This window comes from Natrix helvetica, assembly GCF_964273705.1.
Source record: "Natrix helvetica genome assembly, chromosome: 1".
Lineage (NCBI taxonomy): Eukaryota > Metazoa > Chordata > Lepidosauria > Squamata > Natricidae > Natrix > Natrix helvetica.
Genome location: NC_138548.1, coordinates 352,459,955 through 352,481,262, shown reverse-complemented (window position 1 = coordinate 352,481,262; position 21,308 = coordinate 352,459,955). Strand labels below are relative to the sequence as shown.

Genomic DNA, 21,308 nt, shown 5'->3' with positions numbered 1-21,308 from the left:
TTTTCTTTTTCTCGCAGCCCCCTCCCCGGTTTTGGCCTAGCAGGCCTAAGGGAAGCCTCCTAGGAGTAAAAACAGATCCTAAATGCTAAAAAAAATTTTTTTTAAGTTCCTACCATTGCGCAGCACAGCTGATCGTCAGAACTTTTTTTTTACTTTGTTAAGCATTTTTTTAAACTACCGGTTCGGGTGAACTGGCCCAAACATACCCCTGGTATGAACCCTTTACAAAGGAAACCCAACAACTGCCAGTAGAACCAGGGTAGGGATTAGGAAGCCTGTTTGGCCTGGACCTTAAGCTCCAAGTGGCTTCAAATTTAAATATGTGCAAAGTTCTTATACTTTAAAATAATCAAGTTATATTTAATTCTCTTTTCCTTCTGTAGGAAGTTGGCACCCTCCCCACTCCTAGAAAAATGAAATATTTTAGGAAATATTAAAAGGGCAGAATATGTCCCCTAAAGAGGCAGATATTCAACCCCCACCCTCCTCAATAGCCCACAGCAGTGATAAAGAGATAGCTAGGTCTATTCATAGGCAAATGCCTTCACCCAAGATCCAACAAATGTAGGATTAGCCCTCTCCCCATCTACCAACAGAACTCACCACACGGCACCTGGGGAGATTGCATCACCCAGCAAGATTCAACCAACCTTGGGACTCCGGACAGCCTACAGAGCTGCCCCTGCATCAGTGGTGGGTTCCTATCGGTTTGGACCGACTCGGGTGAACCGGTAGTAGTTTGGTGGCCTGGGTCGCTGCCGGTTCCAGGCCCATCATGCCCCCGAGCCAGTTGTCCTGGCGACGCAGTAGGTGGCGCCATCTTTTTTTTTTTTTTGCTTCTGTGCATGTGCAGAATAATTTTGATTAAATTTCTGGTCCAATGTGCACGTACGCAGGATGCGTGTCTGGCGTGCACGAGTGAGCAAAGCGCACACACCGAACCAGCAGTAATGCTGGCAGCAAACATGGGGCCCTTCATAGCCCCATGAATAGCAACTGAATCCCATGACATAAAAGTTCAAAATAGAGACAGTGAAACTGATAAAAAGGGAATAGTGGAATTCCCAACAAGTAACCACTTAACAGTAGAAGGAATATATAAATTAGACACTCCAAAACCTACAAACACGATATAATTAATAAAATCAAACAATATTAAGCAACAGGGAATCTCATAGCTGGAAGAGTTCATCCCTAGAACCAGGCTGGAACATTGGTGGGATTCAAACATTTTTACTACCAGTTCTATGGCCATGCCTTGGTGGGAGTGGCAGGGGAAGGATACTGCAAAATATCAATTCCCTCCCCACTCCAGGGAAAGGATACTGCAAAATGTCCTTTCCTTCCCCACTCCAGGGAAAGGATACTGCACAATCTCCACTCCTTCCCCACTCCAGGGAAAGGATACTGCACAATCTCCACTCCTTCCCCACTCCAGGGAAAGGATACTGCAAAATGTCCTTTCCTTCCCCACTCCAGGGAAAGGATACTGCACAATCTCCACTCCTTCCCCACTCCAGGGAAAGGATACTGCAAAATGTCCTTTCCTTCCCCACTCCAGGGAAAGGATACTGCACAATCTCCACTCCTTCCCCACTCCAGGGAAAGGATACTGCACAATCTCCACTCCTTCCCCACTCCAGGGAAAGGATACTGCAAAATGTCCTTTCCTTCCCCACTCCAGGGAAAGGATACTGCACAATCTCCACTCCTTCCCCACTCCAGGGAAAGGATGCAGCAAAATCTCCATTCCCTTCCTCCTATCTAAGACAGAAAAGCTGCTCCCAGACTCTTCCTGATATACTGTATAGATATTGAGTGAATCCCAGCATTCCAGTCAGCAAAGGCAGGGCCAGAAGGTGATGGATGTTGTAGTCCTATCACATCTGTGGGATAGTCACAGCTTTTCTATTCTATTCTCCTATTCTATTCATTTCATTTCTAGCTCTCTATTTCTATTCCTCTTTCTATTCATTCCTATTCTAATTCCTATTCTATTCTAATTCCTATTCTATTCTAATTCCTATTCTATTCTATTCATTTCTAGTTCTCTATTTCTATTTCTATTCATTCCTATTCTAATTCCTATTGTATTCTATTTCCAATTCCTAATCTAATTCCTATTCTATCCTTATCCCTTTCTATGTTCAACAGGGCTGAATTCCTAATTTCCCCCTGTAGATGCAGATAAGCAGATGCAACTTTCCCTTTCCGTCTCGGTGCTTGCTTTGAGCGTTCGGCTTTTCCCTCTGGGTGACGCGAGCGATCCTGCCTTCACCCGGGCTGTGGATTTTGGGATTGCTCGGTCCCGCCCCCTCTCCTCCCGGTCTTCAGCGAAGGGGTTAAAAGCAGAGAGTTTTTTTTCCTTTGCGCCTAGAGAGGAGGCAGGAAAGGGGCAAACGGGGGCTGGGATCCCAGTTTCCTGCCCCTTCCGCCTCTTCTCCCACCCACCCCCGTCTCCCGCCGTTTGCTACGCCAGGACTGCGGAGATGCCCTCGCGGGGAGGGGCGCCAGGTGAGCAAAGAGGCTGGCAAGAGGGCAGCTGGACCCCGAGCGAGGGAGGGGGGGCTCAGGTGGAGGAGGAGGGGGGATCCCCAGGTGAGGGAAGGGGAGGGGGGATTCCTTGGGGGAGGGAGCAAAGAGGGGGGCTTTTGCCAGCTGCGCCCTCTCCCCATCGGAGTCTCCGGTTTTTGCTCGCAAGGTTTTCTGCTCCGTGCACGGTGCTGCCCCGCTGCTTGGTTGCTGCTTCTGCGATCGGCTCCACCGACCCCCTTAAAATCCTCCCTCCAAGCCTGCAGAGATTCTCAGCCATCCAGGGCATAGTTGTCCCAAAGGTGTTTTCTTCAAGAGGCCGCTGGACTTTCTTGGGGTTTTCTTTCCTTATTGAAGACGTTTCATTTCTCATTCAAGAAGCTTCTTTAGCTCTGACAGGATGATGGGGAACGGAAGGATTTATATTCCTTGCAGACAGACAGCTGGTCGTTTGCATCCTTTTAGAGGGTCCTTGAAGCCCTTGGAGGTTTATCTCTGTCCTCAGGATCACCTGAGTTGTGCTCCTGGTTCTGCAATTTTTTCCCCTCTGGAAATCCATTTGGTGTGGAAGTAGGCATTTTAGATGTTGATTGTGCTGGTTTTTGAGTAGTTGGCTGTCCTTTGCTTGTGCTGCCCAGCCCTTTACCTTCTAAGTACTTGATAGGCTGATGGTAAATCAGCACTCCTGTTGACTGACAAAGGCCCCGTTTCTATACAATAGTAGAGTTGGAAGGGACTTTGGAGGTCTTCTAGTCCAACCCCCTGCCTAGGCAGGAAACCCTATACCGATTCAGACAAATGGCTATCCAACATCTTCTTAAAGACTTCCAGTGTTGGGGCATTCACAATTTCTGGAGGCATTTTCTGTTCCACTGATTAATTGTTCTAACTGTCAGGTAATTTCTCCTCAGTTCTAAGTTGCTTCTCTCCTTGATTAGTTTCCACCCATTGCTTCTTGTTCTGCCCTCAGGTGCTTTGGAGAATAGTTTGACTCCCTCTTCTTTGTGGCAACCCCTGAGATATTGGAACACTGCTATCATGTCTCCCCTAGTCCTTCTTTCTCTTAAGCTAGACATACCCAGTTCCTGCAACCGTTCTTCATATGTTTTAGTCTCCAGTCCCCTAATCATCTTTGTTGCTCTTCTCTGCACTCTTTCTAGAGTCTCCACATCTTTTTTACATCGTGGCGACCAGAACTGAATGCAGTATTCCAAGTGTGGCCTCACCAAGGCATTATAAAGTGGTATTCTCAAAGGCTTCCCTGGCTGTTTTTGTGCCTGCTCATCCAACAACTTAGTAGTGACAAAACTGAATCTCTGCCCTTGATCATTGCAGGGTGAAGCTACCAATCAGTTCGGGTCTCCTCATCTGACCACTGGCCTGTGTTCTTACAATTTGGTGTTCAGCTTCCTCCCTGTCTGTCCTACATAGTCACAGGGGCAATCCGTGCAGGGGATCTGGTAGATTACATTAGAAGTATCTCCCACCTCCAAGCGATCTTTACAATGTATAATTTGTCCTCGTACGGTAGCCTCTGGGCAAACAGTGGGCATCTCGGAAGCTGCGTTCTACAGCATTCTGAAATGTTGTTGATGTATGGCAGAGCGTGCCATGCGGTTGGCCTTGTGCCTTGTTCTCTTTCTAGAGTCCATGCAGTAGCTAGAACTGAGAAAAGATCAGAGATCAAGGCTGGGAGCAAGTAGGGCTATGTGGTTTGCTCCTCAGTGAAGAAGCAGAGCAGAGAAGAAGCCAGACTGAAACACATTCAGCTGCTACGTATACCATATTTTTTGGAGTATAAGACACACCTTTTTCCCTCAAAAAGGAGGCAGAAAGGAGTGTGAACTGACATTGCAACAATACGATAGTTCTGCCACTGGATGTTCCTTTCGGACCTAAACTGTCACAAAGAGATGGTGATAGAGAAGAGTAGGTCCTGCTGATCTCAGGGACACCGCAAATTCCCTGATCGACCCTGGAGAAGCTCTTTTTGCTAATGACAGAAATCCAGCCCTGAAGCTGCTGAAGTTGGGACAGCTCCAGAACGGAAAGAATACAGAAGAGAATAGTGTGTCGGACTGGTAAGGAAATTTTATTATTAGAAAAGAGATTATCCAAAGAAAATTAAAACTAAATTAAAATTGAAGATAAAAGAAAACAAGCGGCAAATTTAAGCCACGTGAAAGTTAGTGTGTTATCCTTTTTTTAATTTCTCTTTTTACGAATGGAAGTTCTGCAAACGTTTCCTATTTTTTAAATTGGAAGGCTCAGTTTTTCTTCTACTTTTTATTGTTTACTTGTGGATTAAAAATTTCCTTTTTTTGTTCTCTTACAAAGTTTGATTGGATTGGTTTTTTTATTAAGAATTTTTCTCCTTAAATCTGCTATTTAAAGAGGGCTGTAACAGCAGAGAGAGAGAAAAGTAACACTGCCACTTTAAGGCTGGAGGCTTGGAAACTTTGTTTTTTTCCTTTTTTTCTCTTTGATCATTGGAGTTACATTTCAAAGCCGTTGAGTTTGTTGATTGAGAGTGATAATGGAAAGAGCACGAATTGTTTACACAGGTGCTCTTTTGGAGCTTCTATTAATAGCTGGACTGCAGTGAAGTTAAAGCCAGGACTTGAAAGACTATAATGAATTTGTTTGGAATATAACTAAAAGCCTTGAATGCCATAGTGGCAGTGTTTATAAGTTGGAAGGATGGCTCAACATGAAAAAGAAACATTAATATTGCAAATGATTATTTTTAAAATTCAAAAAATACTAGTAATAACAGATAAATTTGAGATGAGAATGGGTAATGCAGAACAAAGAACAGCAAGAAGAGATGGAAAAAATTGAGGATCAAAGGAAGAAAGTTGAGGACAGGGTCCTAAAAATTGAAGGAAAAAAGGAACAAAGAGACAAAGAAATTGTTGATCCTGACAGCATACTGAGCGTGGTTGGAAATAGTAAGTGTGGACTATGGAAAGGGGAGAAAGGTGGACTGGAACACTACTTCAGACCTCAAAGTACAGAAGAAGAAGAAAGGAGAAAATTTGATGGAAGTAAGGAGTAAAATCTTGACTGAAACATCGGGGATAACCAAAGATAAGTTGATGAAAGGAACAGATGGAGGATTTCAAGTGTTCATAAGATATACAATGAGCAACAAGCTGCGAAAAGAAGTCCTTAAAAGACCTACCAAGAAAACAACCAAAATATTAATTCCACAAATGACACAAGATATAAAATTTAACTACTACTGGAAGGACACAGGTTGACGTAGTGAAAGTTTACAATAAAAATTAAGTCAAACTTAGTTAAATTTAGAGTATTATATATAGTCATATAAATTAGTAATATTGATAATAATACATATATTGGTACTAGTTTGAGGATATGAAATTTTATACAAACTGCAAATGAGGACTATGAGAGATTTAAAAGTGTTATTAAATATAATCAATTTTTTTTTAGAATATGTTAGAAAGATGAAATGTTATTGGATGATTTTAGGAGGATTTAATGGAATGCTATTATATAGTTTTACTTTAAACTTAGGATATTTTATACAAAAGGATGTAAAAGCAATTTATAGTCAAATGAATGTTTAATAATTATAATAATTTTTACATAATATACTGGATTGATGATATTTATTTTATTTATTTATTTGATTTGATTTCTAGACCGCCCCCTCTCCCCGAAGGGACTCGGGGCGGTGTACAGGTACCAAATTAAAAAAACCTTACAAATAATCATAAATATAGTTAAAAACGAATTAAACTTTAAACCCCTGTACAAATTTATAAAAATTAAAAACTAAGCCTAAGACCAAAATTTAAAAACACAGACTGGGGTGGGAGAGCTGGAATTAGGCCAAGCCGGCTAGATTAAACAGGTGGGTTTTGAGCTTCTTACGGAAGGAGCGGAGGTCCTTGGTTGTTCTAATATCAGGGGGAAGGTCATTCCAGAGGGTCGGGCCCATCACAGAGAAGGCCCTTCCCCTGGGCGTCGCCCGCTGGCACAGCCTAGTGGACGGCACCCGGAGGAGTCCCTCTCTGTATGAGCGAATCGGCCGAAGGGATGTGTGGGGCAGGATACGATCCCGCAAATAACTAGGCCCTGTGCCATGAAGCGCTTTGAAGATGATAATCAGCACCTTGAAACGCACCCGAAAAGCTACAGGTAGCCAGTGCAGCCCGCGCAGGAGAGGTGTTACGTGGGAGTATCTAGCGACTCCGAGACTGCCCGCGTGGCCGCATTCTGAACCAACTGCAGTCTTCGGGTGCATCTCAAGGGGAGCCCCATGTAGAGAGTGTTACAGTAGTCCAGCCGGGACGTCACAAGCGCATGGGTGACTGTGCGAAGGGCATTCCGGTCCAATAGGGGACGCAATTGGCGCACCAGGCGAACCTGGTGAAACGCCCCCCTTGCCACGGCTGTCACATGGTCATCCATTGACAGCCGGGCATCTAGGAGGATGCCCAAATTGCGTACCCGAACCACGGGGGCCAGATGTTCGCCCCCAATGGCCAGTGATGGAATCAGCTGGTTGAACCGGGGTGCCGGTAGCCACAGCCACTCCGTCTTGGACGGGTTGAGCCTGAGTCTGTTACTTCCCATCCAGATCCGTACGGCTTCCAGACACTGGGACATCACTTTGACGGCATCGTTGGAGTGGTTCGGGGTAGAGATGTACAGCTGGGTATCATCCGCGTACAGATGGTAATCTACCCCGAACCCACGAATGATCTCGCCCAGCGGCTTCATATATGCATTGAACAGGAGAGGCGAGAGGACCGACCCCTGTGGCACCCCACAAGTGAGCAGCCTTGAGGTCGACCTCTGCCCCCCCTGCCAATACAAATTGCACTCGGCCAGAGAGGTAGGAGGAGAACCACCGCAGAACGGTGCCCCTCACCCCCAGCCCCTCCAGTTGATGCAATAGGATACCATGGTCGATGGTATCAAAAGCCGCCGAGAGGTCTAGTAGGACCAGGATGGAGGAGCAACCCCCATCTCTGGCCCTCCAGAGATCATCCACCAACGCGACCAATGTCGTCTCCGTGCTGTGGCCGGGCCGGAAACCGGACTGGTGCGGGTCCAGATAATCAGTTTCCTCCAGGTGGCATGGAAACTGTTGTGCCACCACACTCTCTACAACCTTTGCCAGAAAGCAAAGGTTGGAGACGGGACGGTAGTTGGCTAACACAGCTGGGTCCAGGGAAGGCTTCTTGAGTAGGGGCCTCACCACCGCCTCTTTCAGGATGGCCGGCAAGAACCCCTCACTCAAAGAAGCGTTAACTAACTCCTGGAGCCAGCCTCGTGTGACCTCCCAGGATGCCAGTACAAGCCAGGAGGGAGACGGGTCCAGTAAACATGTGGTGGCTCGCAGTCGCCTAGGCAGCCTGTCCATATCGTCGGAAGTAACAGAGTCAAACTCCTCCCAGAGTGGAGCCTCAAGACCCACCTCCGACGTCCCTTCTAGACCACTAGTAGAGACCAACTCACTTCAAATCTGAGCGATTTTGTCCTGCAGATACTCCCCAAATTCCTCTGCTCAACCGTGCAAAGGGGCTTCCCGCAGCCTCTGTTGAAGGAGGGAGCGGGTTACCCCAAACAGGGTGGCAGGGCAGTTATCTGCGGACGCAATAAGGGTGGCACAATACTGACGCTTGGCCACTCTTAACGCCACAAGGCAAGTCCGTAAATGGGCTCTCACCTGTGATCGGTCAGGTTCAGAGTGTGACGATCTCCATCTGCTCTCTAGGCGTCTCTTGCAGCGCTTCATCACCCTCAGCTCCTTCGTAAACCAAGGGGCCTGGGTGGTTCGCTGCCGCAAGAGAAGCCGCAAAGGCGCAACCCGGTCCAAGGCCCCAGTGGCCGCACTATTCCATGCAGCCACTAGGTCCTCCATCCGGGTGCGGGTCAGGGCTACAGGAAATGGCCCAAGCTCCGTCTGGAACCTATGAGGTTCCATCAGGCATCTGAGGCGGAACCATCTTGGACATTCCGGTTCCGCCTCCCCGCGATGGGGAGTAACGGCTGGGAAGTCGAGCCGGAGAAGTGAGTGGTCTGACCATGACAGGGGTGTAATAACTAAATCCCCTACTCCCAGATCACTCCTCCACTGGCCAGAGACAAAGATAAGATCCAGTGTGTGACCTCCCTCGTGTGTGGGGCCCTGAATTATCTGGGTCAGGTCCATGGCTGTCATGGAAGCCATGAACTCCCGATCTACCTCGGATGTCTCCCCTACCGATGGCAAGTTAAAGTCCCCCATGACCAACAGCCTGGGGGTCTCAACTGCCATCTCGGCGATCACCTCGAGGAGCTCGGGCAGGGCTGCTGATGCATAGTGAGGAGCCAGGTATACAATCAGCAAGCCCAGCTGTCTCCCTGGGCCCCATTTCACGCATAGGGACTCACAACCGGTTATCTGTGGCACAGTGGTCTCTCTCGGCTCGAGACCTTCCCTCACAATGACCGCTACCCCACCACCCCTGCCTAGTGCCCGTGACTGATGAAATGTGCAGTAACCTGGCGGGCACATTTCCACGAGAGGGAGACCTCCCTCGTGGCCCAGCCAGGTCTCCGTGATTCCTGCCAGGTCCGGCTCCCCCTCCGACACCAAGTCGTTAATGAGGGGGGCTTTGTTGACAACGGACCTGGCATTGCATAGCATCAGTCTCAGGCCCTGGCTCTGTAGGGCCTGACCACCTAGATTGCGGGGGTTGGGACATATGACCGGCTGTACCCAACGACCTTGGCCTTGGTCTCCCAACCGGCGATAAGATCTCTGGCTACCCTCGCACCTGCCCCTCCCTACGACCGTTGGAATAAAAAGACCCTCTTCTGGAATATCACTACTCCCCCCCCTTAATGGCTCCGCTCACTTCCTTATTAACTCCACCCGCCAGCTTGGCATTGGTCCCTCCCTCAGTCTGACTAGCCCCTCCCCCCACCCTGGAAGCCCCTAAAAAACGAATAAAACATTTAACTAAAAACCCCCTAAGATTGCGCCTCGCCCACCTCTCTGGATTAATATATCCCTCATCAAGGTGGGCCCTCTTAAGGGCGGAGGGCCAGACCTGCGAGAGGGGGGACTCCCGCAGTAAAATCAGGTCTGCCCTAGAATATAAACAGTCCTCAGTCCCTGTAGCAGCCGGTCGTTCTCCAGCTCCATCGCGCGCACCCACTCGATGTAGAGGGCCAGGTGGTCGCTGAGGTGCCGCAGCTCCCTCCTCTCCTGTAGGCGCGAGAGCCGCATGGGCGGGAGGGGCATCACTGGGGCGGCAGTGGCGGCGGCAGTGGACATGGCGTGGGCGGGGGGCCCCCAGGCGGGCGCCGGTCATTCAATATGAGAATTTGGTTGAAATGAGTTGATAATTTGTGATCTTACATACATTTGAAAGTGAGGACTATAGAAGTAATGCACAAAACTTTACAACCAAATGACATGCTGTACGTGATTGAAGAAGGTTCTATGTGTTATGTGTTGTCATTCTTTGTCTGACCAAAAAAGAAATATATTCCTTTTTTAAAAAAAATAAGAACTGATATACAAAGACTTTTGGGTTTTTTGCTCATTTTGGAGGGGGGGCACTCCCCAGGAACACTCTGCAAGCCTCCTAAAGGCTATCCATGCCCTTTTTTTGAAAAAAAAAACGGGCCCGTTTTTGGGAGGTTTGCAGAGTGCAAAACCTTTTTAAAAAAAATTTGCCTCTTCAAAATCTTGGTGCGTCTTATACTCCGAAAAATACAGTATCTTCCCGCCCCAAATTTTATTCACCTAGTGCTGCAAGTTTAAAACTGGTGCCTGCAATTTTCAACTGGTTGGGAAATTTAAATCCCAACCCATCTTAGGGTTCGCTCCTTGTGATTTTTCTGTACATCTTTTTTTCTTGGAAACTGAGGCATTCTCCCTAGTGGTGGCGGCAGCATCCAGGCTGGGTTAACCTTCATCCAATCATATTGAGGACTGAGTCTGATAACATTGTTAAGCTCCGCCCCTGTTACTAGGTAGACCCAGCTTTCGACTCAGTCCACTCGATGAGGACGGCTGCGTCATCGCTTCTCTCCGGTCTTTTTGAGCTAATTGGTTGATTGCTAAACTGTCAATTGTGAGTACTGGACTGATTTCTGAAAGGAAATAAGGCTAATTCCAACGACCCTACAGCACTAAGGTCCTTGCAGGGCCAGACATTGGTGGTCGGAGCCTCTAAGCCCTGTCAGGGCACGTAGGCTAGCATTGTGGCAAGGGTGGCCATTACTGTGAGGATGACTATTTACCACCTCGCTTCGCACCACTTGTCTTCTGAGGGCTCAGAGGGAGCTCCCTTTTTGTTTCCAACGAAGGTCATTCGCTGCGTTGCCATTTCTCTGTTTTATTGTTTGGCTGGCTGAGAGAACAGCTGGGAAACGCTCCAACGCTCCTGTTAACAGTTGAGCGGCGAACCGCGGCTGCTATTAATTTAAAGACAAAATTATTTTTAAAAAATTGTCTGATGGCCGCAGAGCAACCCAGAAGGACAGAAACTTTAAAAACACTGTTGATTCAGAAGGGGCGCGGCGAAGAGACATTCCTCAGACCCCTTCATCGCGGCAGTTGTAAAAAGGCGCGAATCGCCATTTTTTCAAACGTCTGTCAGTGGCACACAAAATGGCGGCCGCCATTACACAAGCTCTCAATACAGTGGCAGAGAGTGCTGAGGAGGCACAAGTCACACTACCAGGAGAGGGGTCTTTAATGCCTCAATCACCCCCGATAGATGCTCCGGTGATTGCCCTCTACACACCAGCTCACATGCCAGGGGCTCCGGAGGACGTCCTTAAACCGGAGAAGAAGAAAGCAGACCTAACTCTACAAAGAGGTCATCAGGCGGCAGCTTGGGCAGTCAAGGCTGCCACTACAGCCTCCTTCTTCACCCGGCCATGTCTGCTATGGCGACAGGAACTACAACAGCGAGTTCCTATCTCAGACATAAGGGCCCACCAAGACATTGCCAAACTGGTGGCGGCGGTTCAGTTTGTGTCGGATGCTATATTGACGTCCGCCAGGTTCATTGCCAGAGCCATGGCCGCCTCCGTGGCTTCCCGTAGACTGCTGTGGCTTCGGTAGTGGCAAGCCGATGCTCGCCACAAGTAGAAGTTAGCCTCCGCTCCTTTCAAGGGAGGTTTTCTTTTTGGAGATGCCCCGGATCCATACTTCGTGGAAAATAAAGAGAAGAGGAAGGTCTTTCCTTCAGCTCCCAAGAAGGGCTTCAACCGTCCGTCGCCATATTCCAGGCGTTCTTCCTTTCGAGGCCAGGACCTTGGTTCGTCCTTTTGGAACCAGGACTATGCTTCCTTCTTTCGGGGGGCGGACTATGGGGGCCAGGGATATAGGCAGCAGGGAAGCTATGCTTCCAGACAAAACCCCCAGCCTGACCGCTTTCAGCAGGGAAAATCTTCCAGGTGTCCCTTTCGAGGAGGGGGGGCGCGTTATCCCCTTGGAGGTAGGCTAGCTATGTTTGCTGACGTTTGGGACGCTACCACCTCCAACGCTTGGGTTAGGTCTACTGTTAGGCAAGGGCTTGCCCTTGAGTTTATCTCCAACCCCCCTAGTTCCTTCAGGGCCTGCCCAGTCTCCTCCAACCCAGCTTGCAGGCGCCTCATGCTAGAGGCAGTCCAACAACTCCTCGACATTAGGGCCATACAACCAGTACCAGCAGAGGAATGCAGGCTGGGGTTTTATTCTATCCTTTTTGTGATACCAAAGGCCTTGGGGAGCTGGAGAGTAATTTTGGATCTTAAAAAATTAAACAACTTCATTTGTTACAAGCGTTCTTTGCATTCCATTTTGGGATCCATCAGACAGGGGGATTTTCTAAGTTCGATTGACCTAACGGAGGCATACCTCCACGTTCCTGTTTTGCCCCAGCATAGACAGTTTCTGCGTTTTTCATATTTAGGGCAGCATTTCCAATACACTGCCCTCCCCTTTGGGCTGTCTTCGGCTCCACGTGTATTTACAAAGGTCCTAGCTGCCTTGGTCGCAGCTCTCAGGGAAGTGCCCATTAGACTTTAGGCTTATCTGGATGATATACTCATCCAATCTTCATCCCCTAGTCAGGCACGTAGGGATCTTGCATCTACCATCCAGGCTCTTCAGGAGCATGGGTTTTCGATTAGTGTTCCCAAGAGCCATCTCCATCCGTCTACCAGATTAGTGCACTTGGGAGAGTTGATCGACACAGATGAATGCAGAATGTACTTGTCTCGCGAGAGGCAGGACAATCTTAGGGCCTTGGCAGGTCAGATGGCCAGGTCACACAGGTGCTCCTTGGCTTCACTATCTAAATTGCTGGGGACCATGGTGTCGGCCATCGGGATTGTTCCGTGGGCTCGTTTACATTCACAACGCCTCTAATGGTTCCTCTTACCTTTTTAGAGGAAGCTCTTGAGCTGTTCCCTGACCAAGGTGCATGTCCCGGCAGAGGTCAACTGTTCCCTCAGGTGGTGAACGTCTCAGGCCATCACGAAGGGTCTTCTTTACAAGGACCAAGATTTTTTGACTGTCACAACAGATGCCAGCCTTTTCGGCTGGGGTGCCACCCTTCAGACAACAGGTAGCACAAGGCCAGCGGGACCAGGTGGACCGTGCACACAATATAAACTGGCTAGAGTTGAGGATGGTCCATCTGGCTTTACGCCAATTCCTCCCAGGGGTGGCGGGAAAACATGTGCTTGTGCTAACGGACAATGTGTCTGCAAAGGCACACATCAAACAACAAGGGGGCACCAAAGCACGCTCACTCATGGACGAAGCCGTGAGGCTGGGTCTTTGGGCCGAGAAGAACTTACTCTCTCTCACCGCGGAACATATCTCTGAGGTGGCGAATGTGCAGGCAGATTGGCTTAGCCGCAGATTCTGGACAATGCCGAGTGGCAACTGCACCCCTCGATCTTTCAGGCCATAGTGGACAGATTTCGCATGCCGGTAATAGATCTATTCGCCAACCCACACAACAGTCAGCTTCCGAGGTTTTTCACTCAGTACCCAGCACATCGGTCAGAGGGGGTGGATGCCTTGAGATGCCGATGGCCTCCTGGCCTTCTATACACCTTTCCACCTCTGCCTCTCCTGCCCAGAGTAATACAGAAAATTCTAGGAGAAAAGGCCGAGGTTGTGTTGGTCGCCCCACACTGGCCACGCAGGACTTGGTTCACCGACCTGCGGACACTTTCGGTGGACAGACCCTGGAGGATCCCTCGGGACAGGATCTCCCTCCGTCAGGGGTCACTGGAACACCCAGATCCTCAGTGGATCCAGTTGACTGCCTGGCGTTTGAGCGAGGCGTCCTAGGGGGGGGGACAATTTCTCCTCCAGGGTCATCAAGATGATTCAGGCCACTAGGTGGCCATCCACAGACAGAATTTACGATGCCACCTGGAAATCTTTCTGTTCCTGGTGCTCTGGTAAGACTTTGGACCCTATCAGGGTCACAATCCCTCAACTCCTAGAGTTTCTGTAGGATGGATTAGATAAGAGACTAGCCCCAAATACCATCCGGAGACGAGTGGCAGCCACATCTTCCGTTTTGACATGTGAGGGTTCTCCTTCCCTGGCTCAGCTGCCCACGGTGCACTGCTTTCTCAAAGGGGCGTCCAACCTCAAGCCTCCTGCGGTCCATAGGTATCCTTCCTGGGATTTACCCAAGGTACTTGACGCCTTGACTAAGGCTCCCTTTGAACCTCTGAGAGAGGTTTCACTCAGATTATTAACATTAAAGGTATCATTTCTGGTTACCATAACTTCTGCGCGTCGGATTTCGTTCAGAAAAGAATTGTGCATTTTCCATACAGACCGAGTGGTCTTACGCCTGGATCCCTCCTTTGTTCCCAAGGTGTGTTCCTGTTTCCACAGAACGCAGGAAATTATTCTTCCCAACTTCTGTCCCCATCCTGTCCATCCACTGGAACGCAAATGGCACACCTTGGACATCAGGAGGGCTCTCAAAATTTATTTACAATGCACATCTGCAAGTAGAAAATCTGACGGTCTCTTTGTGTCCTTCCAGCCCACTTCCCTAGGTAACAAGGTCTCTTCCCCTACCATAGGCAGGTGGTTGAAGGCCTGCATTTCTTTGGCATATCAGTCTCAGTCTCTACAAGTGCCAGTTAGGATCACTGCGCATTCCACTAGAAGCGTGTCAACCTCCGCGGCATGGGTGGCTCAAGCTTCCCTACAGGAAATCTGTAGGGCTGCCACCTGGGCTACACCTAATGCCAGGGGTGGGGAACTGTGGCTCTTTTGCGACTTGTGGACTTCAACTCCCAGAATTCCAGAACCAACACAGCTGCCTCAGGAATTCTGGGAGTTGAAGTCCACAAGTCGCAAAAGAGCCACAGTTCCCCACCCCTGCCTAATGCCTTCATTAAGAACTATAGGATGGATTCATTTGCATCAACAGAGGCGGGCTTTGTTCGCAGGGTACTGCAGTTGGTGGTTGGGGCTGATGCTTCATTACCACAGTCTTAGACCCCCCCTGGGACAATTACTGCTCTGGTACGTCCCAGCCTGGATGCTGCCTCCACCACTAGGGAGAAAGGGCATTGGTATTTACCTGAGACGCCTCTTCTCCTAGGGTGGAGACAGCATCCAGCCCCTCCCTGATTGGGACTTGATCCTGGGTCATACCTTGCTTGTTACTGTTTTTTAATTTTGCTGTTTACCTGTTGAATAAAAAAAAATTAAATGGTTGTCATCTTAGTTATGACGCGGTAAGGATGATCAGAAGAGATTAATGGCATAGCAGACGGGTGCAACTGGATGTCCGGAGTACAGGTATATTACAACTGTTGACGATGACGCACGGGGTCTGGGGTTTTTCTTCGTAAAAAGCTGTGTCTACCTAGCAACAGGGGCGGAGCTTAACAATGTTACCAGACTCAGTCCTCAATATGATTGGATGAAGGTTAACCCAGCCTGGATGCTGCCTCCACCCTAGGAGAAGAGGCATCTCAGGTAAGTACCAACGACCTTTTCATGAACAAAATTGCTGCTTTAAATTTTGCAGACACCTAGGGAATGCATAGGCTTTGGGAGGCTTGTAGAGTGCTGCTGGGGGGGGGGGGCAAAAATGGGCAAACAACGCCTCCAAAATCCTCTGCATGTCCATTTTTGTGAAAAACAGGATGTGCGGGGATGGGGTATCGGAGGCCAAAAAGTGCATAAGATGCACTCAGATTTTCACTTTTTTTTTTTGCGGGGGGGAGAAGGTGCATCTTAAATTCTGAAAAATACAGTATTCCTGCTGTTTTCACATCTTGTGCAGCCTTTTATATACAATAATTAAACTCACCACTTTATGTGAATCTTTTAGATGAAGAGGATGTCCAGAAGACCATCCTGAGCAAGTGAGAATCAGAAGCACCATTAAAAACGAAAACAAATCCGGCCAGCAATCAAAGTTTTTTCCCCACTTCCTCCAGAAAACAACAAAATTCTTCTTCTCCCCAAGACAGGGGAGAGACAAAAGAGAGAATAACAGAAAGAGAATTTTCAGCTGGAAATAATTGAGTCTGTGAAACTCACTGAAACACTCCATGAAAAGGTCAAGATCATTTCCAAATCCCAAATTATCTGGAAATCCAGAATAGAAGAGGTCACTTAGATAGGCCCATAGGGTAGACAGTCACATGCAAGCCTCATCATGTGAAGGAAGAAAGAGTAACTGGAATAAAAGCAGCATCGAAGAAGGGATCACAAATATTTCGGACCTTGAGAATAGAAAAATGTAAGTGATGGAAACACCCCTGCAAAAATTTCAGATCATAGCTGATTATGCATAAGAGGATCCAAACTGGAGAAAAGTCTGCCCAGTGCCATCACTGTGGCAAAAGCTTCAGAAAGCAGGCCACCCTAAGGATACACCAGAGGACCCACAAAGGGGAGAAACCATATGAGTGTCTGGATTGTCGGAAAAGTTACAGTAGCAATTCCTCTCTGGTGATACACAAGAGGACCCACACAGGGGAGAAACCGTATGAGTGCCCGGATTGTGGGAAAAGTTTTAGTCACAATTCCAGTCTGGTGATACATCAGAGGACCCACACAGGGGAGAAACCGTATGAGTGTCTGGATTGTGGGAAAAGATTCAGTCACAATTCCCATCTGGTGAGCCACCATAGGATTCACACTGGGGAGAAACCGTATGAGTGCCCGGATTGTGGGAAAAGTTTCAGTCACAATTCCAGTCTGGTGATGCATCAGAGGACCCACACAGGAGAGAAACCATATGAGTGTTTGGATTGTGGGAAAAGATTCAGTCACAATTCCCATCTGGTGAGCCACCGTAGGATTCACACTGGGGAGAAACCGTATGAGTGCCCAGATTGTGGGAAAAATTTCAGTCACAATTCTGATCTGGTGAAACATCAGAGGATCCACACAGGGGAGAAACCATATGAGTGCCCGGATTGTGGGAAAAGTTTCAGTGACAATTCCAATTTGGTGATACATCAGAGGACCCACACAGGAGAGAAACCATATGAGTGTCTGGATTGTGGGAAACGTTTTAGTCACAATTCCAGTCTGGTGATGCATCAGAGGATCCACACAGGGGAGAAACCATATGAGTGTCTGGATTGTGGGAAAAGATTCAGTCACAATTCCCATCTGGTGAGCCACCGTAGGATTCACACTGGGGAGAAACCGTATGAGTGCCCAGATTGTGGGAAAAGTTTCAGTCACAATTCCAATCTGGTGATACATCAGAGGACGCACACAGGGGAGAAACCATATGAGTGTCTGGATTGTGGGAAAAGATTCAGTCACAATTCCCATCTGGTGAGCCACCGTAGGATTCACACTGGGGAGAAACCGTATGAGTGCCCGGATTGTGGGAAAAGTTTCAGTCACAATTCTGATCTGGTGAAACATCAGAGGACCCACACAGGGGAGAAACCATATGAGTGTCTGGATTGTGGGAAAAGATTCAGTCACAATTCCCATTTGGTGAGCCACCATAGGATTCACACTGGGGAGAAACCATATGAGTGCCCGGATTGTGGGAAAAGTTTCAGTCACAATTCTGAACTGGTGGTACATCAGAGGACACACACAGGAGAGAAACCATATGAGTGTACAGACTGTGGCAAAGGTTTCAGTCGCAGTTCCAACCTGGTGATACACAAGAGGACCCACACTGGGGAGAAACCATACAAGTGTCCAGATTGTGGGAAAAGTTTCAGTCGGAATTCCGAGCTGGTGAGCCACCATAGGATTCACACTGGGGACAAACCATATGAGTGCCTGGATTGCGGGAATTGTTTCCGTCAGAATTCTCACCTGTTGATAGACCAGAGGAGTCACACAAAGGAAAAACCATGCAAGTGTCTGGAATGTGGGAAAAACTTCACTCAGAATTCTGAGCTTGTTAAACATCAAAGGATTCACGCAGGGGAGAAACCGTATGAATGTCTGGACTGTGGGAAAAGTTTCAGTCAGAATTATGCCCTGGTGATACACCAGAGGACTCACACAGGGGAGAAACCATATGAGTGTCCGGATTGTGGGAAAGATTTTAGTACTAGGTCTAAACTTATCAATCATGTAAGTTTACACATTGGGGAGAAACCTTTCAAATGTCCAGAGTGTGGACGGTGCTTCACACAAAATTCCTCCCTTGCTGCACACAAGAAAATCCATGTGATGCAGAAGGTGATGACTGTAGGGAAGGCTTGAATTTCATTTCTGAGCTGCCTATAAATATATGGTTGAGAAGTTAACTCTTTAATTTCTGGCCTTGTTCAGTTAGTCAAATGTGCTTCAGTATTAGAGATGAGGGAGAAAAGAAAATTTAATAAAGGCTAATTTCCCATAGCTCACTATCAGCAGAAATTAATGGATATTCACGGGTAGAGAACTAGCGCAATTCTGCAAAAAAGACTTTTAGGATGTTTTTTTTTGCATACTGATCATTGTACATCATAGAAATGCCCAGACAGAATTTCAACCTTCTACCCATGTGTCCTTCTCATTTTGAGCCCAAGAATTCCTCAGCCAGCAGGTCTTTTTAAAAAAATGTGGGAGTCATAATGTTTCTCTGAGGTTCCAAAAATCTGCTACACATCCGAAAAAATACATTACAGAATAAAGTTGGAAGGGATCTTGGAGATCTTCTAATTCAACCCCCTGCTCAAGAAGAAGACTCTGTACCATCGATCCTCAAACTACGGCCTGCGGGCCGGATACAGCCCACCAATGCAAAGTATCCGGACCATGGAGTGATGGGATTCAGTGCCGCCCCTCGTTGGCCTTATCTTCCAGGGAGCATCCACTCCAGCTGTACTTCTAGTTAGTTAGGTCGATGGTGAGTAGGGGAGGGGCTGCTGCTGGCTTGAAGAGCAGCTGCCAGCTTGTAGTACTTTAAAAGTCTTTAAAAATGCTTTAAAAAAAGCTTTTCAGGATGCTTTTCATAGCCATATGATCCAGGGCTGGTGGAAGAATAGGGGAAGGGCAAGTACAGCAAGGACAAAGGCAAAATGGACAGCTAAATTGGCCACGCCCACCCAGATGACCACCTAGCTATGCCCACCCAGCTGGTCCCCCAGTCTGAGGGACCGTGAATTGGCCCCCTGTTTAAAAGTTTGTGTCTTAAAGATATTATGAGTACAATCTTAGCAGATTACATTAAGAGAGACAAAAAACAATTATGGTGGGATATGGATCTAGTATATAGGATAAACTCAGCATATGCCAGAAGTCATAATGTTCCAAGGGAGATACATGTTAAATTTGTCAGGAGATCCACAAGGGATGAGGTGCTTGCGGCCCAAAGGGAGAGACCATTGATATATAAAGGGGAAGAGATCACCATTCTTAAACAGATCCCCAAAAAATAAGAGAGAGAAGGAGGAAATATTCCTCCTTATCAAAAAAATTATATAATAAAGGGGTCTGGTTTAGATGGCTGTTACCAGAGGGGGATGTTGGTCTTCTGGGAGGGAAATAGGATTAGAATTAACACAGTTCAGGAGGCGGAAGCCTTCATTAAAAAGAATCTTTCCCTCCCAGAGGAGGAATTTAGTGGGAGTAATGAAAAGGACAGCAAGACGCAAGCTGGGAGGGAGGGGGGCGTGAAGGCCTCTTCTGGGGGCAGGGAAGAAGGAGCAATATCGAAAAGGCTCAGATCACAAAAATAGAGGTATTTGGAACAATAGCAGTTGGTGATATTTTAGAAAGTGACAAATAAAAATGTAGAAACACATGATTGATAATATAGAGTAAGATTTGCTCTGCTGCTTTCTTTTATATTTTGTTTTTAAGATTGTTAAATCTGTGAGTTTCTTGGAGGGATCTCCACCACCAGTGTGGAAGCTGCCAAAATTTTTGTACATCCCCTTACCTTTCCCTATATATTCAAAAACCAATAAAACTTTGTTTTATAAAAAAAAAAGTTTGAGGACCCCTGCCTTATACCATTCCAGATAAGTAACTGTCCAGCCTCTTCTTAAAAACCTCCATTGATGGAGCACCCAGAACTTCTGAAGGCAAGTGGTTCCACTGGTTAATTGCTCCAAGTGTCAGGAAATTTCTCCTTAGTCCTAAGTTCTGGTTCTCTGCTTGATTAGTTTTCCCTCCAAAGGAAAAAGATAGGAGCACTTAGTGATGGTGGCTCCTCAAATATGAGGTGATGGGAGAGGAGAGGTAAAGAGGATTCCAGAGTTCCATCTTTTCCTAACATGCACAAAAATTGAGTGCAAGGAGAACAGTGAATTCAGAAACACAGCGCAGTGACGCACAGAACAGAGAACATAGGAGGGAGGTTTCGACTAGTGAGAAGAGCACAAAGATTTAAAGGTTTTTGACTATGACATGGAAATACTGTTGTAATATCTAGAGAAAAGGGGGTTGTGGCTTTTGAGCACAGGATCTTCAAATTTATTAGCAACTCCTGCTGTGATCTTTTTTGTGTGGAGGTGCCTCTTGTTATCTTTTGAAGCAGGAGGGATGATAGCAATGCCAAGACGCTGAGTTTACCAAAGAATTCAAGGTTTGTTCATTTCAGTAACAAACATTTGTTCGTTTGGTTACAAGCTTTTGTGCATCAGTTTTTACAATTGGAAATAAGATCACTGGTTATCCATCAAACATAACTAAATACACCACTATCATTGAGCATTATTTGTTCAGGTTACCATTAATATTAATCATGCATAGAGTATACAATACTTATAGTGTGACATATTCAACTCCAGAAATAGTTTTCCATTGTTAATCCGAGTAGTTATTGAATATTTCAATTCATGTATGTATCAATTATTCATTACATCATCATTAGTCCATACAACAAAGATTGAAAAATGGAGGGGTTTTATGATAAAATGAATGAATTAGATAACATTTTAACAGGTACTGATGAAAAAGTAATTAAAAAACTTTATGGCTACCTATTAGAGGTGAAGGCTACAGGAAGAACACGTTAAAGAAACTATGTTAGCTTGGGAGGAAAATTTTGGGCATGAGATTGACCTAGAGAAATGGTTAAAACTGTGGTCTCAAAACTATAAAATGACGATGTCCATTGCATATAAAGAGAATTTGTATAAGATGTTTTATAGGTGGCACTTATCCCCAACGAAAATAGGAAGAATGCCTAAGAACAAATCGAAAAAATGCTGGAAATGTCATCAGACGTCGGACTCATACTACCACATGTGGTGGACTTGTACTGAAGCTAAAAGATATTGGAGTAAAATCCACATGTAGTTGGAGAAAATGATACATAAACACATAGACTTAA

At 47.0% G+C, this 21,308-nt stretch overlaps 1 protein-coding gene across 2 annotated transcripts; it reads left to right on the top strand.

Annotated features, from left to right (window-relative positions):
* The first annotated feature begins 2,394 nt into the window (after positions 1-2,394).
* Positions 2,395-19,961, top strand: LOC309383161 (uncharacterized protein). 2 transcript variants are annotated; one of them, XM_081935367.1, is made up of 3 exons: positions 2,434-2,514; positions 4,358-4,613; positions 15,885-19,961. In XM_081935367.1, the coding sequence occupies exon 3, from the start codon at positions 16,346-16,348 to the stop codon at positions 18,245-18,247; it is 1,902 nt and encodes a 633-aa protein (XP_081791493.1). In that variant the 5' UTR covers positions 2,434-2,514; positions 4,358-4,613; positions 15,885-16,345; the 3' UTR covers positions 18,248-19,961. The 2 variants fall into 2 exon arrangements, with proteins under 2 accessions (XP_081791492.1, XP_081791493.1); XM_081935366.1 differs by lacking the exon at positions 4,358-4,613 and having other exon boundaries at positions 2,395-2,514.
* Positions 19,962-21,308: the final 1,347 nt, after the last annotated feature.